The sequence below is a fragment of the Bombus vancouverensis genome, chromosome 15 (genome assembly GCF_051014615.1).
Source record: "Bombus vancouverensis nearcticus chromosome 15, iyBomVanc1_principal, whole genome shotgun sequence".
Taxonomy (NCBI): Eukaryota; Metazoa; Arthropoda; class Insecta; order Hymenoptera; family Apidae; genus Bombus; species Bombus vancouverensis.
Genome location: NC_134925.1, coordinates 6,867,228 through 6,884,486, shown reverse-complemented (window position 1 = coordinate 6,884,486; position 17,259 = coordinate 6,867,228). Strand labels below are relative to the sequence as shown.

General features: G+C 35.9%; 1 protein-coding gene and 1 long non-coding RNA gene across 2 annotated transcripts in view; one reads left to right on the top strand and one right to left on the bottom strand.

The window, feature by feature from the left end:
• Positions 1 to 17,259, bottom strand: part of qless (decaprenyl diphosphate synthase subunit 1 qless) — a 53,143-nt gene that overhangs the window by 1,919 nt on the left and 33,965 nt on the right. Inside the window, exons 2-7 of the mRNA XM_033335434.2 lie at positions 15,116 to 15,268; positions 10,307 to 10,440; positions 8,334 to 8,475; positions 767 to 856; positions 421 to 552; positions 74 to 268 (exon numbers count right to left, since the gene is read on the bottom strand). Coding sequence (XP_033191325.1) covers positions 74 to 268; positions 421 to 552; positions 767 to 856; positions 8,334 to 8,475; positions 10,307 to 10,440; positions 15,116 to 15,268 — 846 coding nt within the window. The remainder of the gene's footprint in view (positions 1 to 73; positions 269 to 420; positions 553 to 766; positions 857 to 8,333; positions 8,476 to 10,306; positions 10,441 to 15,115; positions 15,269 to 17,259) is intronic.
• Positions 1,228 to 16,867, top strand: LOC143303674 (uncharacterized). Its single transcript, XR_013060194.1, has 3 exons — positions 1,228 to 1,613; positions 16,474 to 16,602; positions 16,737 to 16,867. It is a non-coding gene; the product is annotated as an uncharacterized LOC143303674 (long non-coding RNA).

Here is a 17,259-nt window from a genome sequence, read left to right as displayed (position 1 = left end):
AAGTGGATTATAGTAAGTCCTGATTCTAAAACGTATTTACCAATTAATTTATGTACTTTTTTCATTTTCTTACCCGTTCACAGGCGAAAAGAACTGGAGCAGTTGCAAGACCTAACTTCAAATCTGCTGCGGTAGGTTTGCCCATTGTTGACAAAGACGACACGAAATCCAAAAGATCGTCGACTAATTGAAATGCTAAACCGATGTTCCTACCGTATTGGAAGGCTAATTCGACCAACTGTTCATCACCACCAGCTAGCATAGTCACCTACGTTCAAAATATATTTATTAATGATATATTATTTGTTAAATTAATCGTATTTATATTCACATTAATTAGAAGACATAATTCTTCATATTAAAAACTGTTTCGACCTGTACGAAAGGATTAAATATCAAGATCAACATGACAGTACATACCGCTTTCAAGGAATTAGCAACTAAGCTGGCCGTCTTGCGATACGTTTTTGTGAGGTAATGCGCGAATCTCTCGTTTTCCGTCTCCTTAGAGCCAAGCTGCATAAATTCACCCTGCACCAGGTCCGTCACGACCTGGAAAGCACCTGGACTTGTCAATACTTATCATCAGGGTTATATCAGGATCCTAGAGCATGTGAATACTCTTACGTATCCGTACAAATATCAACGTATTAATTAACAGCACGTAAATAATAGATACTTCTTTACTAAAAGTTATTCTATCTATCGCATTAAATATTCTATAGTTAAAAATATTCATATTGTAGATATGGTTTGTGGACTTTACCTGACTGAGCGTGAGGGTGACATCGTCATTTTGCAGTTGAGCTATCATAATTGACGCGACTGCCAGAACATAATCTCCTGTCATGGTCACCTGAAAATTGAGCAACAAATCATGAAAACATACATTAAGATATTTTTCCAGAGGATAAAAATACGGAGAAGTTTCTTTAAGATTAAGTAAAATGAAATGATCCGATCTTTTTCGTGGAAAGTAATCCTGGCATTTTAATTGCCAAAATGCGCAGTCGCTCAATAAAGACAATTAACGAAGGTAATATACTATGACTTGAAAACAAAATCTTCCCAAATAATATACTTTGATGTGTATATATATATATTTATTTATAAATATCTAATTATACATTTATAAATGTACAAATAAATATACTGTAAATTCCGGAAGATTTTGCAGATAATTTTATCGTTCAGCTTCCATTGTATTATTAACGATAAATTGCGAGCCTTTCGTAGGTTGTAAAAGTTAAGAAAGATGAAACGGCTATGCACGATTAAAGAACGTGTTTCCTTTCACTGAATATCTTTCGAAATAGAAGCAGACAAGTTAGATCTGGCAAATGTTCGATATTGATGGATGACACGTGCGTTTGCTCTCGTAATAGTTCCCTCTCCCCTCTTATTTTTATTTAAATAGCACATCAAAACGATACACATTGATCGAGATACGTTTGCATATTAATTAATTTATCGCAATGAAGATCTTTCCACTTGTCTGGTTTTATACGAACAACTCGATGATCTTACTGGGTAATCGAGGCTTGGCAATGCGAGAGGAGGCCACTTTCTTTTGTTAGTCTTACACATGGACACAGTTTGGGCCTACGATTAAGGTAAAAGCGTATACAGAAAGCGTAAAATGAACGAATATAGTGAAAAACTTTTCAAACACGTCAGAAAGTGATTTTCATTATGATTCTACTGAAAAAAGAAAGAAAGAAATGTTCGCCTCAACGTTTTTTCATCTACATCACATATTGAATATTAAATATATTATTAAAATATAGAATATTAAAAAATAGAATATTAAAAGATAGAATATTAAAAAATTAATTGTTATTAATATATTAAAAAATAGAATATACGAAATATTTCTTCAAAGTATAATTTATATAAAATTGAATTTCTATTTATGGCATCATGTATGTTTTTTGTGTATTTTTTTTTTATTCAAGATAGATATCAATAATTTTATAAACTTAACCCCCTGAATTTAGAGAGAATTTAGAGAGAAATTTTCTGTATTTTTTATATTTCTCAGACATAAAAAATACACGTTCTCAGCTTAGGAATAAATTAATAATCTTTCGTTATTCTGGCATGGCATTAAAATTCAATAAAAACAGATTTATAAAACGTTTAAATTTGACGCTGATTACAACTTCAAAATTCTTCAGATTGTGCAGCTTTCTAGTATATTTAATATATAATTTCGCATCAGTCACAACGGCAAATAACCGATAATCGTTCGAAGAGCTACTTAAAGAATGCTTATAAGGCACAGCGTTAACCGTCTATTTTTGAAGAGAAACACTTTATGAAAATTGACACAACCTAAAGAGATTTCAGTGCCTTTTAAGTACTTCCTATTGACTATTTATCTACGACTTTTTAACTATCGAGTTAGTAGTTCCAGTCCATTAGATCGAGCTTGGCTCGACCCATAATGTTACGTACAGTAACAAGATAAAAATGATCCTTTGACTAGCAAGAAATGGAAGAAATCTTACTATTGTTGTTAATTAGGCGTTAAAGAAGCTGTCGAACGCGGTTGGAATATCAGATACAGAGTGACGCCAGGAAACCAGAGAATAGCGTCTGCCGATGTTAAAAGCTATTGGAAATCAAAGGTTTCAGAGTATTGTAGCTTGGATACGACGGATATTCATCGGCGGTTTTCCTTGCTCACCACCGGGATAACCGCAAACATATGCATCGAAATCGAAACGCTTGTCGTGGTCGCATCGCCGTCGACGACCTATTCTACCATTCGACGATTTAACGCGTGCTTATTCCGGCCCTTATTTGCATTGCAGCGACTTTCTAGCCACGTAGAATAGAACAACGGCATGCAAGATATTCTACCTCGTTTCTTCGATCGAAATAGGAAAGTGCATGGAAAAGATTAACGCGAAGGACGATCATTTCAATTGTGATCTCTCTAATGTACAATTACAATCGTTGCCTCTATTTCGAAATTAACACGTTGTCAATCATGCCGCGTTCTTCGAACTTCCTTACGTCTCGACCTCGCTTTAGTTTTAATCGAGAAACAGATGTTTCGTGTTTCAAAGAAAATCATTAGTATACAATTTGACCGAGAGATCAATATCAATAACGATTATATCGTTTTGTCAATGTCTTTGTGAAATTGAAAAATCTTCTAATGACGAGGGATAAGATCCTAAATAAGAGAATGACAGAAAAATAATACAGTCTGAAGAAGAATCGATTATGTGGTTAGTGCTGTCTTTGTTCAATGATACGATATAAATAAGACAGGCGATTAATAAATTGGTTAAGAGTTAGCAATGTGGATGAAATATCAAGTCGTTGCATTATAAATAGACGTGCGTGTGATTGAATTATAACGTTGAAATTACATTTTTTTTTTTTTTTTCGAATAATTAACAATCAATTTTCAACGTAGAGATTCGAGATATTATATGTATAGGATCTTTCGGAATTTTATCAATTTTAAAAATGAAAGTATTCATAGGAATTACATAAATGATCATACACGTATTTTACATGTTTTTAGATTCGTAATATGCCCCGTTAAATTAGGATGAATAATATGAATCAAAATGGTCAAATTTTCTCTCTTTTCAGTTCCATCTCTTCACCTTGAACTTTCACAAGCAAAAAAGAAAACGGGAGAGGAACTCATTGATTATGCGGGAACGAAATATCCTAGGAGCCTATCAGTGCGAATGTACGATGTCGTATATCAAATATTCAATACGTGTCATGTCATTTCGGCGAAGCTTTAACTTTAAATAGAATTGGACGCTGAAGGCCGCGTGAAATGTCGACAGATGTTGTCTTAACAATAAAAATCACGGCGATTAAAATCTCTATGTTCTCTGTAAAAAGAAGGAAGTAATTGTACATCTTACATGTTTCGAATTTTGGGAAAAATTTCTCTCATGGATATTCGACCTATATATATTTACAATCTCCAAATAAAATTCGCTATTCGGCTACGAAAACTAGACAATAAATCTTATAATCCCTTCGTCGTTATTTCGTAGATCTTTTATAAAAAAAGGAAGTTTCGTAAAAAGGGAGTTCTACGAACGAACGCAAGTATATTTTAGAAAACAATTATCTCGTTCGCTGGAGCTCGTCCACTTTGGCTACTATCTCTATGAAATTTGTTAAAAACCTAGTTTTCTATACGGAAACGTACCTTCAATCCTTCCCAAACAAACCATTTCAACATTTCCGCATTTCCAAGTATAATTTATCAATTTTACATTCACACTGGAACCATCTTCGCCATCATCTATTCCAATGCTTTCACTACAAGTCACTTCTCCCGCTTTTGACAAGAATTTCAAAAGAACAACCTCTTCTCTATGTAATTTGTATCTCAAAAATAATCTAACTCATCTTTACCATCTAAAAAAAAAAAAAGAAAAAAAAAAAAAAAAAAAAAAAGAAAGAAGAAAGAAAGAGAACGCGCTACTGGAGATCAACCGAAACTCAATGGAACTTAGTGCTAACTCCATCGTAACTAATTCCAGGAAACGTTTCGACTCGTTGTCTCGCCTGACAATGGTTCGAGACGAACGCGTCGTAATTTCGAGTTTCACATCCGGCATCTTCGTCGCTTGTTTTTCACGCGTGTCACCCAACAAAACGGCCGTGAGCTTTCCTTTCGAAAACACCGTGTTCTCGCCACTTTATCGACGTACCGACGATTATTGCGAAAGGCAGAGAGTTTCGCAAAGCGAACGTGAATCAGCGCGGTGGGCACCAGGGCGCAGCCCCAGCTAACGAAAAGTCTGATACGTTCCTTCGGCAAATAACTTTCGATCAATGATACGGATCGAAACTGTCGGCCGTCCATTATCGCTGCCAAGAAATCGAATTATAACAGCGCTGATTTGCCTGAAAATAGCGAAATAATCGCGCCACGTAGAAGTTTCGTTAACGTCATCGAATAGTTATGGTAAAAATATATACGCAGAATGCAGAGATATACGTGTACGTGGAAACGAAGGGGTATGTGTAAGTAGAGTTTTTTTCCGGAAGAAAGGAATGCTTCTTTTAATAGAGAGTTAACGAACTGTGTATTGTAGCGCGGGGATTCGAGTTTAATTGGTGGGAATTGGCAATTCAGAAAGCCAGGCGCTCCGATTATCATTTGGAATATGACGAGTAGAAAATTGGTCGGCGAACCGCGTGCTTCTGATTTTCTGCGATTTTTGGAAGAAATGTTTAGAATGTCTATATGTGTCTGTAGGTGTAAAGTAATATTTTACCATTTAAGTGACAAAATACAAAGACCACACAGTGAAGATTCCTTGCAACTTGTATAATAACTCTTCCTTATCTTTATATAATATTTACACTTTTCATCTATGCACTTAGAAATTGGCAAATTTATATATGCAGCGACGTACAGAATATACATAATATCCAAAATTAAGTGTACAAAATTTCTTCTAGTTACGACACATACCTCTATGCAAGTTTTGTTTCTTCATTTTCCGTAGTATTCGTAAAAATATGAATTTTCACGAATCACGAAGAGAATCAAATGACCATTGGTCGTAAAAATCGATACATATCGGAGCAAAAATGTTCTTGGAATGGTAACATTTACAGAATATAGAACTCGAGGTTACTTTGTTCACGGCCTCGTTGTCTGCATGTAACCCAGCGATAACTATTATACGTATATACATACGCAACAGCTCCTTCAATTAGTGTCCCGTTAATACACCGGTGTTACGCAATTTGTTAGCCCAATGCTCCTTCCAGTGTTCAGTGGGCGACTTTCGTAGCCATCTCGACGGCTTTCCATTTCTTTGCAACTCGTTAATTCGTTCGTCAAGGCCGTCACACTTCTCAAACTTCCTAACAAATCGCGTTATACCTAGTACATGTGTTTACAAGGCGGTGAACGCGTTTCCATCGATCGCGTACGATCGATCACCTCTCCAGCTGTGAAACGAAATTTAATATTGCAATTTTCAAAGATATTCAAAAGTTAACGCCGTTATAATCGCGATGATACGACTTTGCTATTTTCGTTCCGAATTTTATAGTTAGCTTTCGTAATTAGCTTAGATAATTATAATATTTTACGATACTCGTGAGTTTCATTATCTCATTTTGTATTTTATTTACTTATCTCATTACGCGACTAATACACAGAGAAATAATGTTACACACTGTGAGACATAAAAGTGGCTAATTAATAGTCCAATTGATTTCGATCGTGAGAATCTTGGAAATTAAAAAAATATTTCCTAGGGTTGGAGATCTGAAGGAGAAAATTTGCTATGTGCTATAAATAAAAAAAAGTAATTACCATAATTTATCATAGCCCGTTTGATTTCGATTGTGAGAATCATGGACATTAAAAAATATTTCCTACGATGGGAAGTCTAAAAGAAATTTCTTGAGAATGTAAAACAAAAAGAAGATTGATCCTATCGCCGAAGTGCGAATACAGGTGAACGCAACATCTTGATTCTTCTCGTGTGTGCCATGTAGGTCATTTAGGCATTGCCCAATTGGATTGGTGTAACAGTTGGTGGATTATTACGATATGGCAACTCTTCTTTTGGCAATGACAAATCGTTTGTATTTTGCGTCTTAACGATCATATTGATCATTTCTCTAGAACGTGGATTTTCAATCTGTGGGTTGTAACCTTTAAAGGTAATTTAAGTTGCAAATAGATATTTTGTGTAAGTTAAATCATTTTTGCAATGGTTAAGATAGAAGTACTCGAGTTTTAAAATACACGCAAGAAAAATAAAGATCTCTAAGATAAATATTAGTTCGACCTATGAACTTTCTAAATCATCCTGGTCAACCTTTTTTACCTAGTCGAGCTATCGCAACAGTTGACCAATTAACGATCGTTATTTATATCATTAATATTGAATTATGCCATATTGTTGGATATTTAAGGTGTTCCTGTAGCAAATGTCAAAGATTGCACAAGCAGTTTCTGAAATTTGCAGTGTTCGACTAAATAAGAATTCTTGACCAACTTCCCAACGATCTGCAACCTTTCTCACGTTCACATGCGGACATAGACATTTTGTAACAAGGCATAATTACGTACGATATTACAGCCGCGGGTAAGATCGGAGCGCTTGGAAATTTTAAAACATCGAGTTTCGCTGAAGCTATGAAGCTATGCATGCGCCGGTTTCGTAAAGTCCCGTGGCTTAACTCGACAGCGATGGTTACCCTTTTGTAGTGCATTATACGTCTCTTTTAGTCCAACAATTTCTATCTTTACTTTAACGAACGAATAAAAATATTTCGAGGACACGTCTTCTATTTATCTTACGAAAAGATCGCGATAAGAACCCTGTGTGATAAAAAACTTGATAAAAAAAAAAAGAAATCTAAATAGCGATTTGTTTCACCTACTAAATAATTATATTATAATTATATTTACTTTCGCATCTTAAAATATTCCATCAACACATGAACATCCGCGGTCTAATAATAAGAAGGTTTCGTAAAAGTCGTAATAAGAATTCCTCGCTACAAATGTTCTTTACGCAATTGTGAAACAAAGAGCGTTCAGGTAGATTCTTGGCCCTAATACCAGATAGCTACCAGGAAACCTAATCGAGAAGGTGATCAACTTTCAAATTAATTTCATTCTACTCTTTCTAATGCATCATTAATCGCGCAGCCAATTTTCTTCGTGCGTCGAAAGGAAGCGACTGAACGTCAACTCCTCTTTTTGAAATCTCGCCGCCGGATCGTACGTAAGCCGAAAGAAGATGGCCCGTTTCCGCTTGCAGACCAGGAAAGCGTGCACGGTCAGCGTCAGCGTACAGTCACGAATCGCATTAGCCTCCTTCCCCTCTCTCTCTCTTTCTCTCTCCTACGGTATTTCAGAGAGAGTTTCAGTTTCCATCGATCAACGCGAGCCGGCCGATAGACGAGAAGATATCGAAATTCACGGTGCATCGTACGAAACGTCCACGTGTTCAAGATGTTCAAACGATCAGATAGAAATCGACAGGTCGATACGTTTCGTTAAAAAAAGGAAGAACTAGGAAACACGAGAAAGATAGAAACAGAACGATTGCCTGAGAAGTGATCGTTCACCTTTTCAAGTATGAAATCATTCTTCATCTTTATGATAATATTTATTTTTACAATAATATTTCATACTTCAAGGTACACTATTCTTGAGCGAACGCTTAGTCATTGATCATATTATAGAACAAAAAGAAAAAAAAAAGAAATGAATCTTGAACGAGTGTTCGAACCATAGAGTTTACCCGCTTATATCTACTTAGCTTGGACTTTGGTTGAACGTGGGAGTGGGTTGTTTCACTTACCTTCTTTTGACTCCAGACGACGTTGATAGAAGGTTTGCCACGGCGGAAGTCTGGCTGGTCGATTACGTCGTCGTGGATCAAGGAAGCGTTGTGGATCATCTCGGAGATCATCGCCACTTGTCGCTGCGAATCCAAGAGACCACTGAAACCAATCGAGCACCCTTGATTTAATCCTTTGCTGCTTCGATGCTTTGATCTACGCGTCGAGTTCCTATTAGTCACGATTAATAGAAAGCAATATTTCTGATAGAATTTCAGGAAGAACTGGATCCTGAAAGAATTAAGTATGTAGGTAGATCTCATTGATTGAATCGCCCAGAAGCCATATTCGACTCTATCAATGAAAAAGAAAAGAATGGAGACAAATATTCTTTAACATTGGTCTTAGAATTTACGATTATTTGTGTCACCGTCTTACGAGTACCGAATAAATTTATACAAGTAAGTAATTTTTCATTTGTTCAAAAAGCTGAACGCCGATCGTTTGTTTACGCAAATAGAAAAATTAAGAAATGTATAAAAGCGTATTTGATCAGTTTGATCTTTTACAGAGGCCCGATCGTAAGATCAACTATGATTCGATTTGACGATAGAAAATTATAAATACGTGTAAGTATTGCTAACACGAAATTTGTAGATGTGACTATCGGATAAAATGTATTACAATGAATGAACTCGTCAGAACGTTGAACGATCTAGCAAAGACCAGAGTCGATCGTATAAGTCGTTGACAAGTAATTGTATAGATCTTTTCGTGAGACGTGGGTTTATCTTTGGCACATCTTGGAACGCGAAGTCACGCTCACCACTATTTACGATTCTTCAAGCATATGTGATAGCGTACGTTACACTAGTTCTCATTCACGGGACATCTCATTCATATTCATTGTAGTCAGTTCACCACACAACGACAAGTAATTACTTTCAAAGCGATTTATGAATTAGAAAGAGAGGAGACTAGCCAGTTGCATTCTTTCGATGCTTTCTAAACGTTTGGTGAAGTTACTTTTTCTTGCGACCATCGGCAAATGAAAAAGCACGCCCCTATTAACATATATTTACATGGCATAATAATAAACCATGTACATCGACTATTATATTTCCCGTTTTCTACGTTTCTTTTCCTTGTTTTTTTTCATCTTGCACTGTTCAATTTCACGAGCCCGACAGTAAAAATGAAATTTATAAGTCGCGTTCTTTCTCTCGAAAGTACAACTCAGGTGTCACGAGATTTCAATGCCACGAGTCTTCCCTATTAGCTTTTTAGAATGCATACGTCTCCAAAAATATTAGAATATCAAAATAAAATATAAGATAATATTAATTAGAACGGTATCCTTTATGAAATAATTATTTAAAAACAACGATCCTCTCTGAAATAATGTTCGTGTGCAACAGAGTCAAGTTTAAATAAAAATTGTCGACTTATGTACATTGGCATTTCAGCCATTCGAATATCCCTGGCAGGCATGTACGTATCAATAATTTAAAATACACGCTGATAGGCATTCTTCTCGCAAAAGATTCTACAACGTCGTACTTCGTAAGCTATGTAACAGATTTTCTTTAGCCAGAGATTTCTGGCAGCCGTTTGTATAATGAGTTACTAATATCGAGCCATAATCTTTATTTAATCCTGCGAAGGTCGTGGTTATTCTTACAGATAGATACATAGGAAATCTTCTTATAAGTATTTTCTAACAAACATATATTCGAAATAACAAAACATCAATGGCTCGTAAAACTATAATTACCGATTGTGCAACAAAAGGAAAAATTGCTCTTTCATTGAGCCAACCTTTAGCCTGCCTTACACCTCTGAAGGCAAATCCTCTCGATGAGATGAATTGAACAGTACGGATTCTTTGGAATATAATTCGTTTGGGCGTAATTTGGTTGATTGAGAAAATTCACATGATTATCGACGGCGAACTTGTAAGAATCCGCACAGAGGCGTGCCTCTCACAACTCACTTTCTTTCCTTGTGGTAATTGATAGCCCGTGCCATGAGAATTGCTACCATCGGCCGCAACGCCTTTCCCTTACCGTCGAAGTAGTACGTCGCTATAGTTTGCAGCTCCTTTTGCGTCGTGTTCCTGATGAGTACCTGCAACAATAGCAAACGTAACCTTGACTTCGAACGGTGAAAAGGAATTCACCCGTGAATGTTAAAGAAGCCGCGACACGCTTCTGTTCGTTTCTTGTTAAAATTATCCATCTGTTTGCTCCACTAAATCGTCGCTTTACTCACTTTACTTCATTTAGTTTAGATGTTAATCCCGTCGTGATTAATCCGTTTCAAAATCGCTTTTACAACGATCGTTCGATTGTTATCATTTTTCTGCCATCATTGAAATCTATTGGGACATAAAATTCTATCGTAAATGGAACTACAATTTTAAAAAATGATGGATGCTTAATTTAGATTTTGTCAGATTTGTAAGTAGCTGGCCTTATGATAAGCCCTGTAATATTATATTATGTTGAGTATGCACGAGTGCGAGTGGAATATTCATAAGACCTAAAACCTTGAACTATGTCACTGTTGGTTATTTAGCATCGTTTTTAAATAATTGGTGATATACAGATCGTGTTACCATAATCGTTAGAAATTAATTCAAATTTCAAAATAATCTACATTATTTTTTATTCCGCCATTTACGTCAATTACATAACGACGTGTGTAATAATTTATCGTATACGTATCGAGGTTGAATGAGAAGGCTAATGAGGAATCTATGTATGTAGATCAATCTCATTTTGCAGTCAGTAGGGAAAATTTTATTTTTAAATTAATGAAATACATACATGAAATATATATAATGAGGCGAATATAAAAAGAAACGAAAAAATCCAAAAGAATAAAAAAGCTTGAAAAAGAAGAGAATATAAAGAAAAACAAAAGGATGCAGAGGAGCTGAATTCGTGAAAACTTAAAAATACAAGAGACTCTATCGCATACAATAACATTTCTAATCCTAATTTAAATATCGCGTCTCTAACAACAAACGCGTAGCACCGTTGCCTTTTACAACTAAAGCATTTTACCTTTATCCTAATTATCATCATTATCGCGTTACAATATCGCCAGTCAATGACCCAGTCTCTGCGTTAAATGATAGTGCAGTTACTCCCGCGAAGGAGAACGTGGTATTAGAACGTCTGTTCGAAATACCGTTCCAGCTGACAAGCTCGTACAAATCGGTCCTCGTTCCACGTTACACATTTATTTCGATTCAATACAGGCGTTACATATCTTATTCCAGAGCGATTTATCAGCGACTGGTTGGGCCACGCATAGACAATCGATGCCCATAACACGATGATGATGAAGCATACGTGACGAAACGAATCACAGGCGACGGACTTTGTTGCAAGCACCCGATAGAAGGAAGAGGTCGAGCAGGCTAAAAAGGCGAGGACCGATTCGCTTTGAATTCCAACCTCGATACACGGCTGAAAGTTCGTCCTGGAATTTGGCCAAAGTCGAAAGGAACGCTCGTTACCAGAACACGTTTCGCAAGCTTACGTCAGAGACACTTTCCGCGTGATCGTTTCGCACACGTGAGCGGAAGTTCACCATGTAAGGACCAATGCACTTCGAGCTTTACCCTCTGAACTTTCCACATTTTTTTTATGGCTAGCGAATTGCGAGATTTTTAGCATTCATGGGAGACTTGGAGATACCGAAAGCCAGCAAACGCACGTAATATGCAAAAATGTGGAAAATGTCGAAAGTAGGATTTCCAACAAATTTCAAACAAATCGGCAGAATATTCAAATGAATCGCGATAATTTGAGGAACATACACAGAACTCGCAAATATGTGATAAAAGTTCTCGCGTTCTCACACGAAGAAGTTATGCAAATTTATCTTAATATAGAATCGTATCAAACGTATAATAAACTTGTATGTCGAGTTTAGTTTCTAACGGACAATATGGAAATATCCCGAGTTAAGTAACTCACGAGGACATTATGCTGATTGATTTCGTGAAGATTTTGCAGAATGTTTCAACGTACGGATAAAACCGATCGTAAATTTCCTTGGACCGAAATATTCGGATCCGTCGCGTTTGAAATTTGTGTCTCTGTCTATTAACCTGAAGAAAGTAGAGCGAAACGAAAAGTCGCATTCTTCTGAAGCATTAGAGCCGACGAATCCACGTTCTACTCTTAAGAAGCGGAAGACAGAGGTACTCACGCGCCTCCTCCTGCCTCCTTTTACAATTTCTCTTAGAGAAAAAAAGCAACGTTCTGGAACTTGCCAACTTCATGCTTCTCACATGCTAATCTACAATAATTCTAATCCTTGTGTCCTTTTGCTTTATTTCAGAGACACATTCGATACGAAAAAATAGTTTACGTAAAAGCTAAGATAAATATTCGTTCTTTGTAACTTTGTCACGAAAACGTAAACTTACAGAATAACAAATTCTCAATCAATCAATCAATCAATTTCTGACAGTCAATGTAACAATACAAAAGAATAAAAATGATATAACGAAAATTAATAATATACGGTCATTCACGAAAATCTTCGTACGTACTATAAGAAGTTCCGTACTAAATTCATTCAATGGAACAAGCGTACGCAGATCGCGAGCAAATTAACCACGAAAAATCGGGTACAAAGATGACACCACAGCGATGGCATGTAATTGCGTGGCGAGTCAGTATTATCACGTTCCATTGTCGCGGCGAGAAAAAGTGCTTTCTAAACGCGCTTGCACGTGCATACGCAAATACAATTGTTGTAGAACCTAAACAGTCAACTATAAGTAAAAGTTCTACTCTCGGCCATATATGCAGACCGTGAAGTCGCGGGCTGCTTTCGCTAGACGTTCGAAGACACAAGCCGACTATTCATGAAAACACCGTTCTTTGCTATAAATATTTATAATTGCGTGTTGCTAAACGATTCTGCATAGATAATTCACATAAGCGGTATTTCCAACAATTCAATTATTTCGATGATTTGTTACGGAGAATATTTTCAAGAAATATTCATCTTCAAATTGAAAAGGATCTTTTGTGCCGTCTATAGAACCATACAAAACTGTACTAATCCGCCAAACCAGCTAATAGCTAGCTAATTATTTGCCAATTAACGGCACTAAGTAAGCCAACCGTGCCGAATTAAACTTGTAAATACTATTTAAATACACGTAATTGTAGTTATTAGTACCTTACCAGGGTACGCGAACGAAAAACAATAAATAAAAAGACAAATGAAACTAATCTTCAAACTATCGTGTATAAGTAGATATTAAATAAATTAAGGCATCGAGATATTTATATTAACCATCCACAATCCAATTTTTTGCGAGAAGAAAAATTACGATTGACACGTCAATGGAAAATTCAACGATTAATGTTTGTTGTGGATGGACTGTTTAATAAACGAAATAGCAATACGATAGAAATAAAGTAGTATAGTGTAGTGTATATGTTTAATTAAAATATAATCCTTCGTTAATCCTTATATTTGTAAATACAATGCTTGTAGAAAAAAAGCAACGATTGACAAGAATCGATCATCGTTATTGTTACGATCTCTCCAATTATAAATAATTGTAGAAGTCAACGAACTCCTATTCGAATTCCTAATCGAACGAACGATTCAATTTCTTGAATTGCTTGTTTGCATATTCTCGACGAAGGAATTTTACCATATCTCATAACAATAAGGAAAGTCCGATGACAACGATGACGTAAATCGATGGATCCATATACTCTCCCTTGTACGGGCGATTACGCGTGATACTTGGCGTTCTTTTCTTCCGGATTTGAACCACCTTCTTCCTGTTGAAATGTCGTGACGGAAGTACTTGGCGATTCGAGGCGAATCGATACGGTTTGTACCGAAAATGGTAGCAGGAAATCGATTTCAATGAGTTGTTGGACTTGGCTCGAAGAAACGCGATATGTGAGAGTGGATAAGACTACAGATTCTTGCGAAGTCGAGAGAAATTTATCGTGATTTCGTTGCGCCACCTAAACTATTCGGAGATTCGAGTTGATTTCGTTCAAAGTATCCGCGGCACTTCTTGAAATTTTTTACGCTCGATCCATCTTCAAATTTTACTGCCAACTACTGCCTGTCGAAAGTCTCCACTGTATCTTCGTTATACTTTTAAAGCAATGAATTTTTGCGAAACACGATCTTATTCGATTTTGTTTACTAAGAATTTTGATAATGGATGTTTGAATCATGTAATGTAATGGATGTACGAATCAATGGCAAATTAATGGCTAGGAACGATATTTACTACGCTAATATATGTTGTAGATCTTATACACTTACCGTTACACATACTACTACATTGTTATACATTTGTACAACGAAAATTGTTTAGAACTGTATCGTATCTAACCATTATCATTTCGAGAATTTTGTAATATAAATAAAAAAAGCTAGCTATTTAGCAACAGTGGTTAATTACTGACGGCTACGCGATCACAATTAAAATTTCCATGATTCTTTCATAGCTGTTTCTCAAACATATAATTTTTCTTGCCAATTTCTGTTGTAATTCCTTGCAAAAAACTATATAATAGTTCTGTCTAAGGAATTCGACTTCCACGTTTTCCCGACTAACTAAACTGGTCTGCCTGCAAAGAGAGGCGCGTTCTTCTATAGAAAGTGAACACGTGAAACGCGTAATATCTCGATAAAACATAAAAGGAAAGAAGAAACAGTCTTTAATTAGTATGATGATGTTATTGCGCAGATCATGAAGGATTATTGCATTATGGGTGAATCATACAGATTAACTGACCTCTCGTATATTATCGTAGACATCTTTAAGGTCATCTTCGAGAAGTCGGTAAGGGTCGATTTGATAATCATGCAAGGATCCAGGCAGTTGTGTCTGCATAGAACTCATCATCCTTGCGACGTTCGTCCTGCAGTCCCGCGTGCTCGTTCTACTCTGCATGGAAAAAGAAGAATTCATTAATAATGGAAGGGAAGATCTCGCACGCGATAGAAAGCTTGAACGTGATTTGAAAGACCTGACTTGGAATTTGGATACGTTCTTTGATGCCTTAGTGGCTATAAAGGATTCGGATGACATAGTATGAGTATTTATTAAAATCTATTAAATACAATTGTAAAATGAAATATTTTATTTTTCATGTGAAATATTTTACAAGTATATTAATGTTAGGAATTGGAAATATTAGGAAATTGCAAAAGAAATTTCTCTATTGCAATTGAAATCGATAATTTCAGTGAAATTCGTTTATCAAAATTCGAAATTCCACGTGAAGAATTATTTACGCTTCAACATTTTTACATTATTATTCTTTAACTAAGTAATATCATTAGAACTAAAATGCATCATAAATATTGTAATTTGGATACACGTTCCACGAGATAGAAGAATTGTAAAACATAAAAGAACATATTTTATCGGTATACTACGTTATTTCAATTCCCAATAGAAATAAAAAAAGAAGAAAAAATTAAAAAATAATAATGTCAGTAATTTTCCTTTCCTAATACTTTCGCAATAATTTCCTATTTATATCGACGAATATTAATAAGACAAATTTTTATCGGATAATCATGATACATAGTACGCAAAAAGCAAACGAAGTTCATGCTACTTGAACGATCATATAATTATATTTCCAGTAGCTAACAGTAATCGGAACGTGTAATCGTGTTAATAAAGCGGTTTCATTCTTGTATCAGGCATGAGGATAATATACTACATAAACAAACCACGTGAACTATAACGATTCAATATAGAATTACGTATGCTCGTAACTATCAAACGTTGACATGGCAAATCGTTGAGAATAAAACGGTTGTACCGGTGTAGCTAGTGGAACGTTCGTTTTATGAATGTGTTGAACACATCGCGTGATAGTAATAACGATAGTAGTAATAGATAGCAGCGCGTCATTAGTCTGATCATATATTGTCAATTACTACTTGTTGTGGCTTGCCGCATGTATTATTGATTTTACTACTTGCAGGACGGTATAACAGGATATTCGCCTACTTCCTTCAATGAGCTACACGAAATCTATAATTTTCTGAATACTTTATACACGAGGTCGACGATGAAACATTATTTTACTGCAATTGAATTGTGCGTGTCAAAGTTTAATTGTCTTACTGTTCTAGGTTTGCAAAATTGATATGAGAAATTTTTCCAAGGAAATTTTAGCTCCAAAATAAGTCACGTTCGAGATATTAAATCAAAGCAAGTGAAAAGAGAGGAGGAAGTTATTGGTGTTCATAGAGGACATCCCGGTGAGTGGAAATGTTTCAATTTTTAAGAAACAACATACGTTTCGTACGTAAAAGCGTAGAGTATAAAATTTGTAGATTATAAAGCTAAAGATACAGAATTTTTTCTGCAATTAACACGTGTATATCTGTTCTAGGGTCATTATTTTCTTCAAACTAGGTTGCTTTTAATTCGACCAATTATTTTACTCATTTATCTTCACAAGCCCAAACTACGAGATCTCTCGTATGCAAAATATCTATGTAACATGCAACAGACATATCGTACAATCATTTTCATTATTGTGGTAATTCTTTGTTATCATGAAAGAATTTAATCGTTCTTACTACTGAAGCAAGAATGAATCAGCAAGAGACCTGCATTCCTATATTCTTTCCGGTCTTTCTACTCTGGTAACCCTTGAAATTCACCTAGTTCTCGACGATTTCTCGCCGACGAGACAACGCGGAATACGTAATACGGCGTTTCAGAAAGTTGCAACTCTTATTTGCAAGATCCGTCATTCCTGTGACTGTTTACGTTTCGTGGGCACGTAATGGTCGTAATGGGCTACCGCGGCGACGACGCGACGTCTCTCCTTCCCAGTTCTCGCCACTTTAACGACGATGTGCCAGGACGACATTCTTTCGCTCGACGTACATCGATGCCTACTTTCGTCA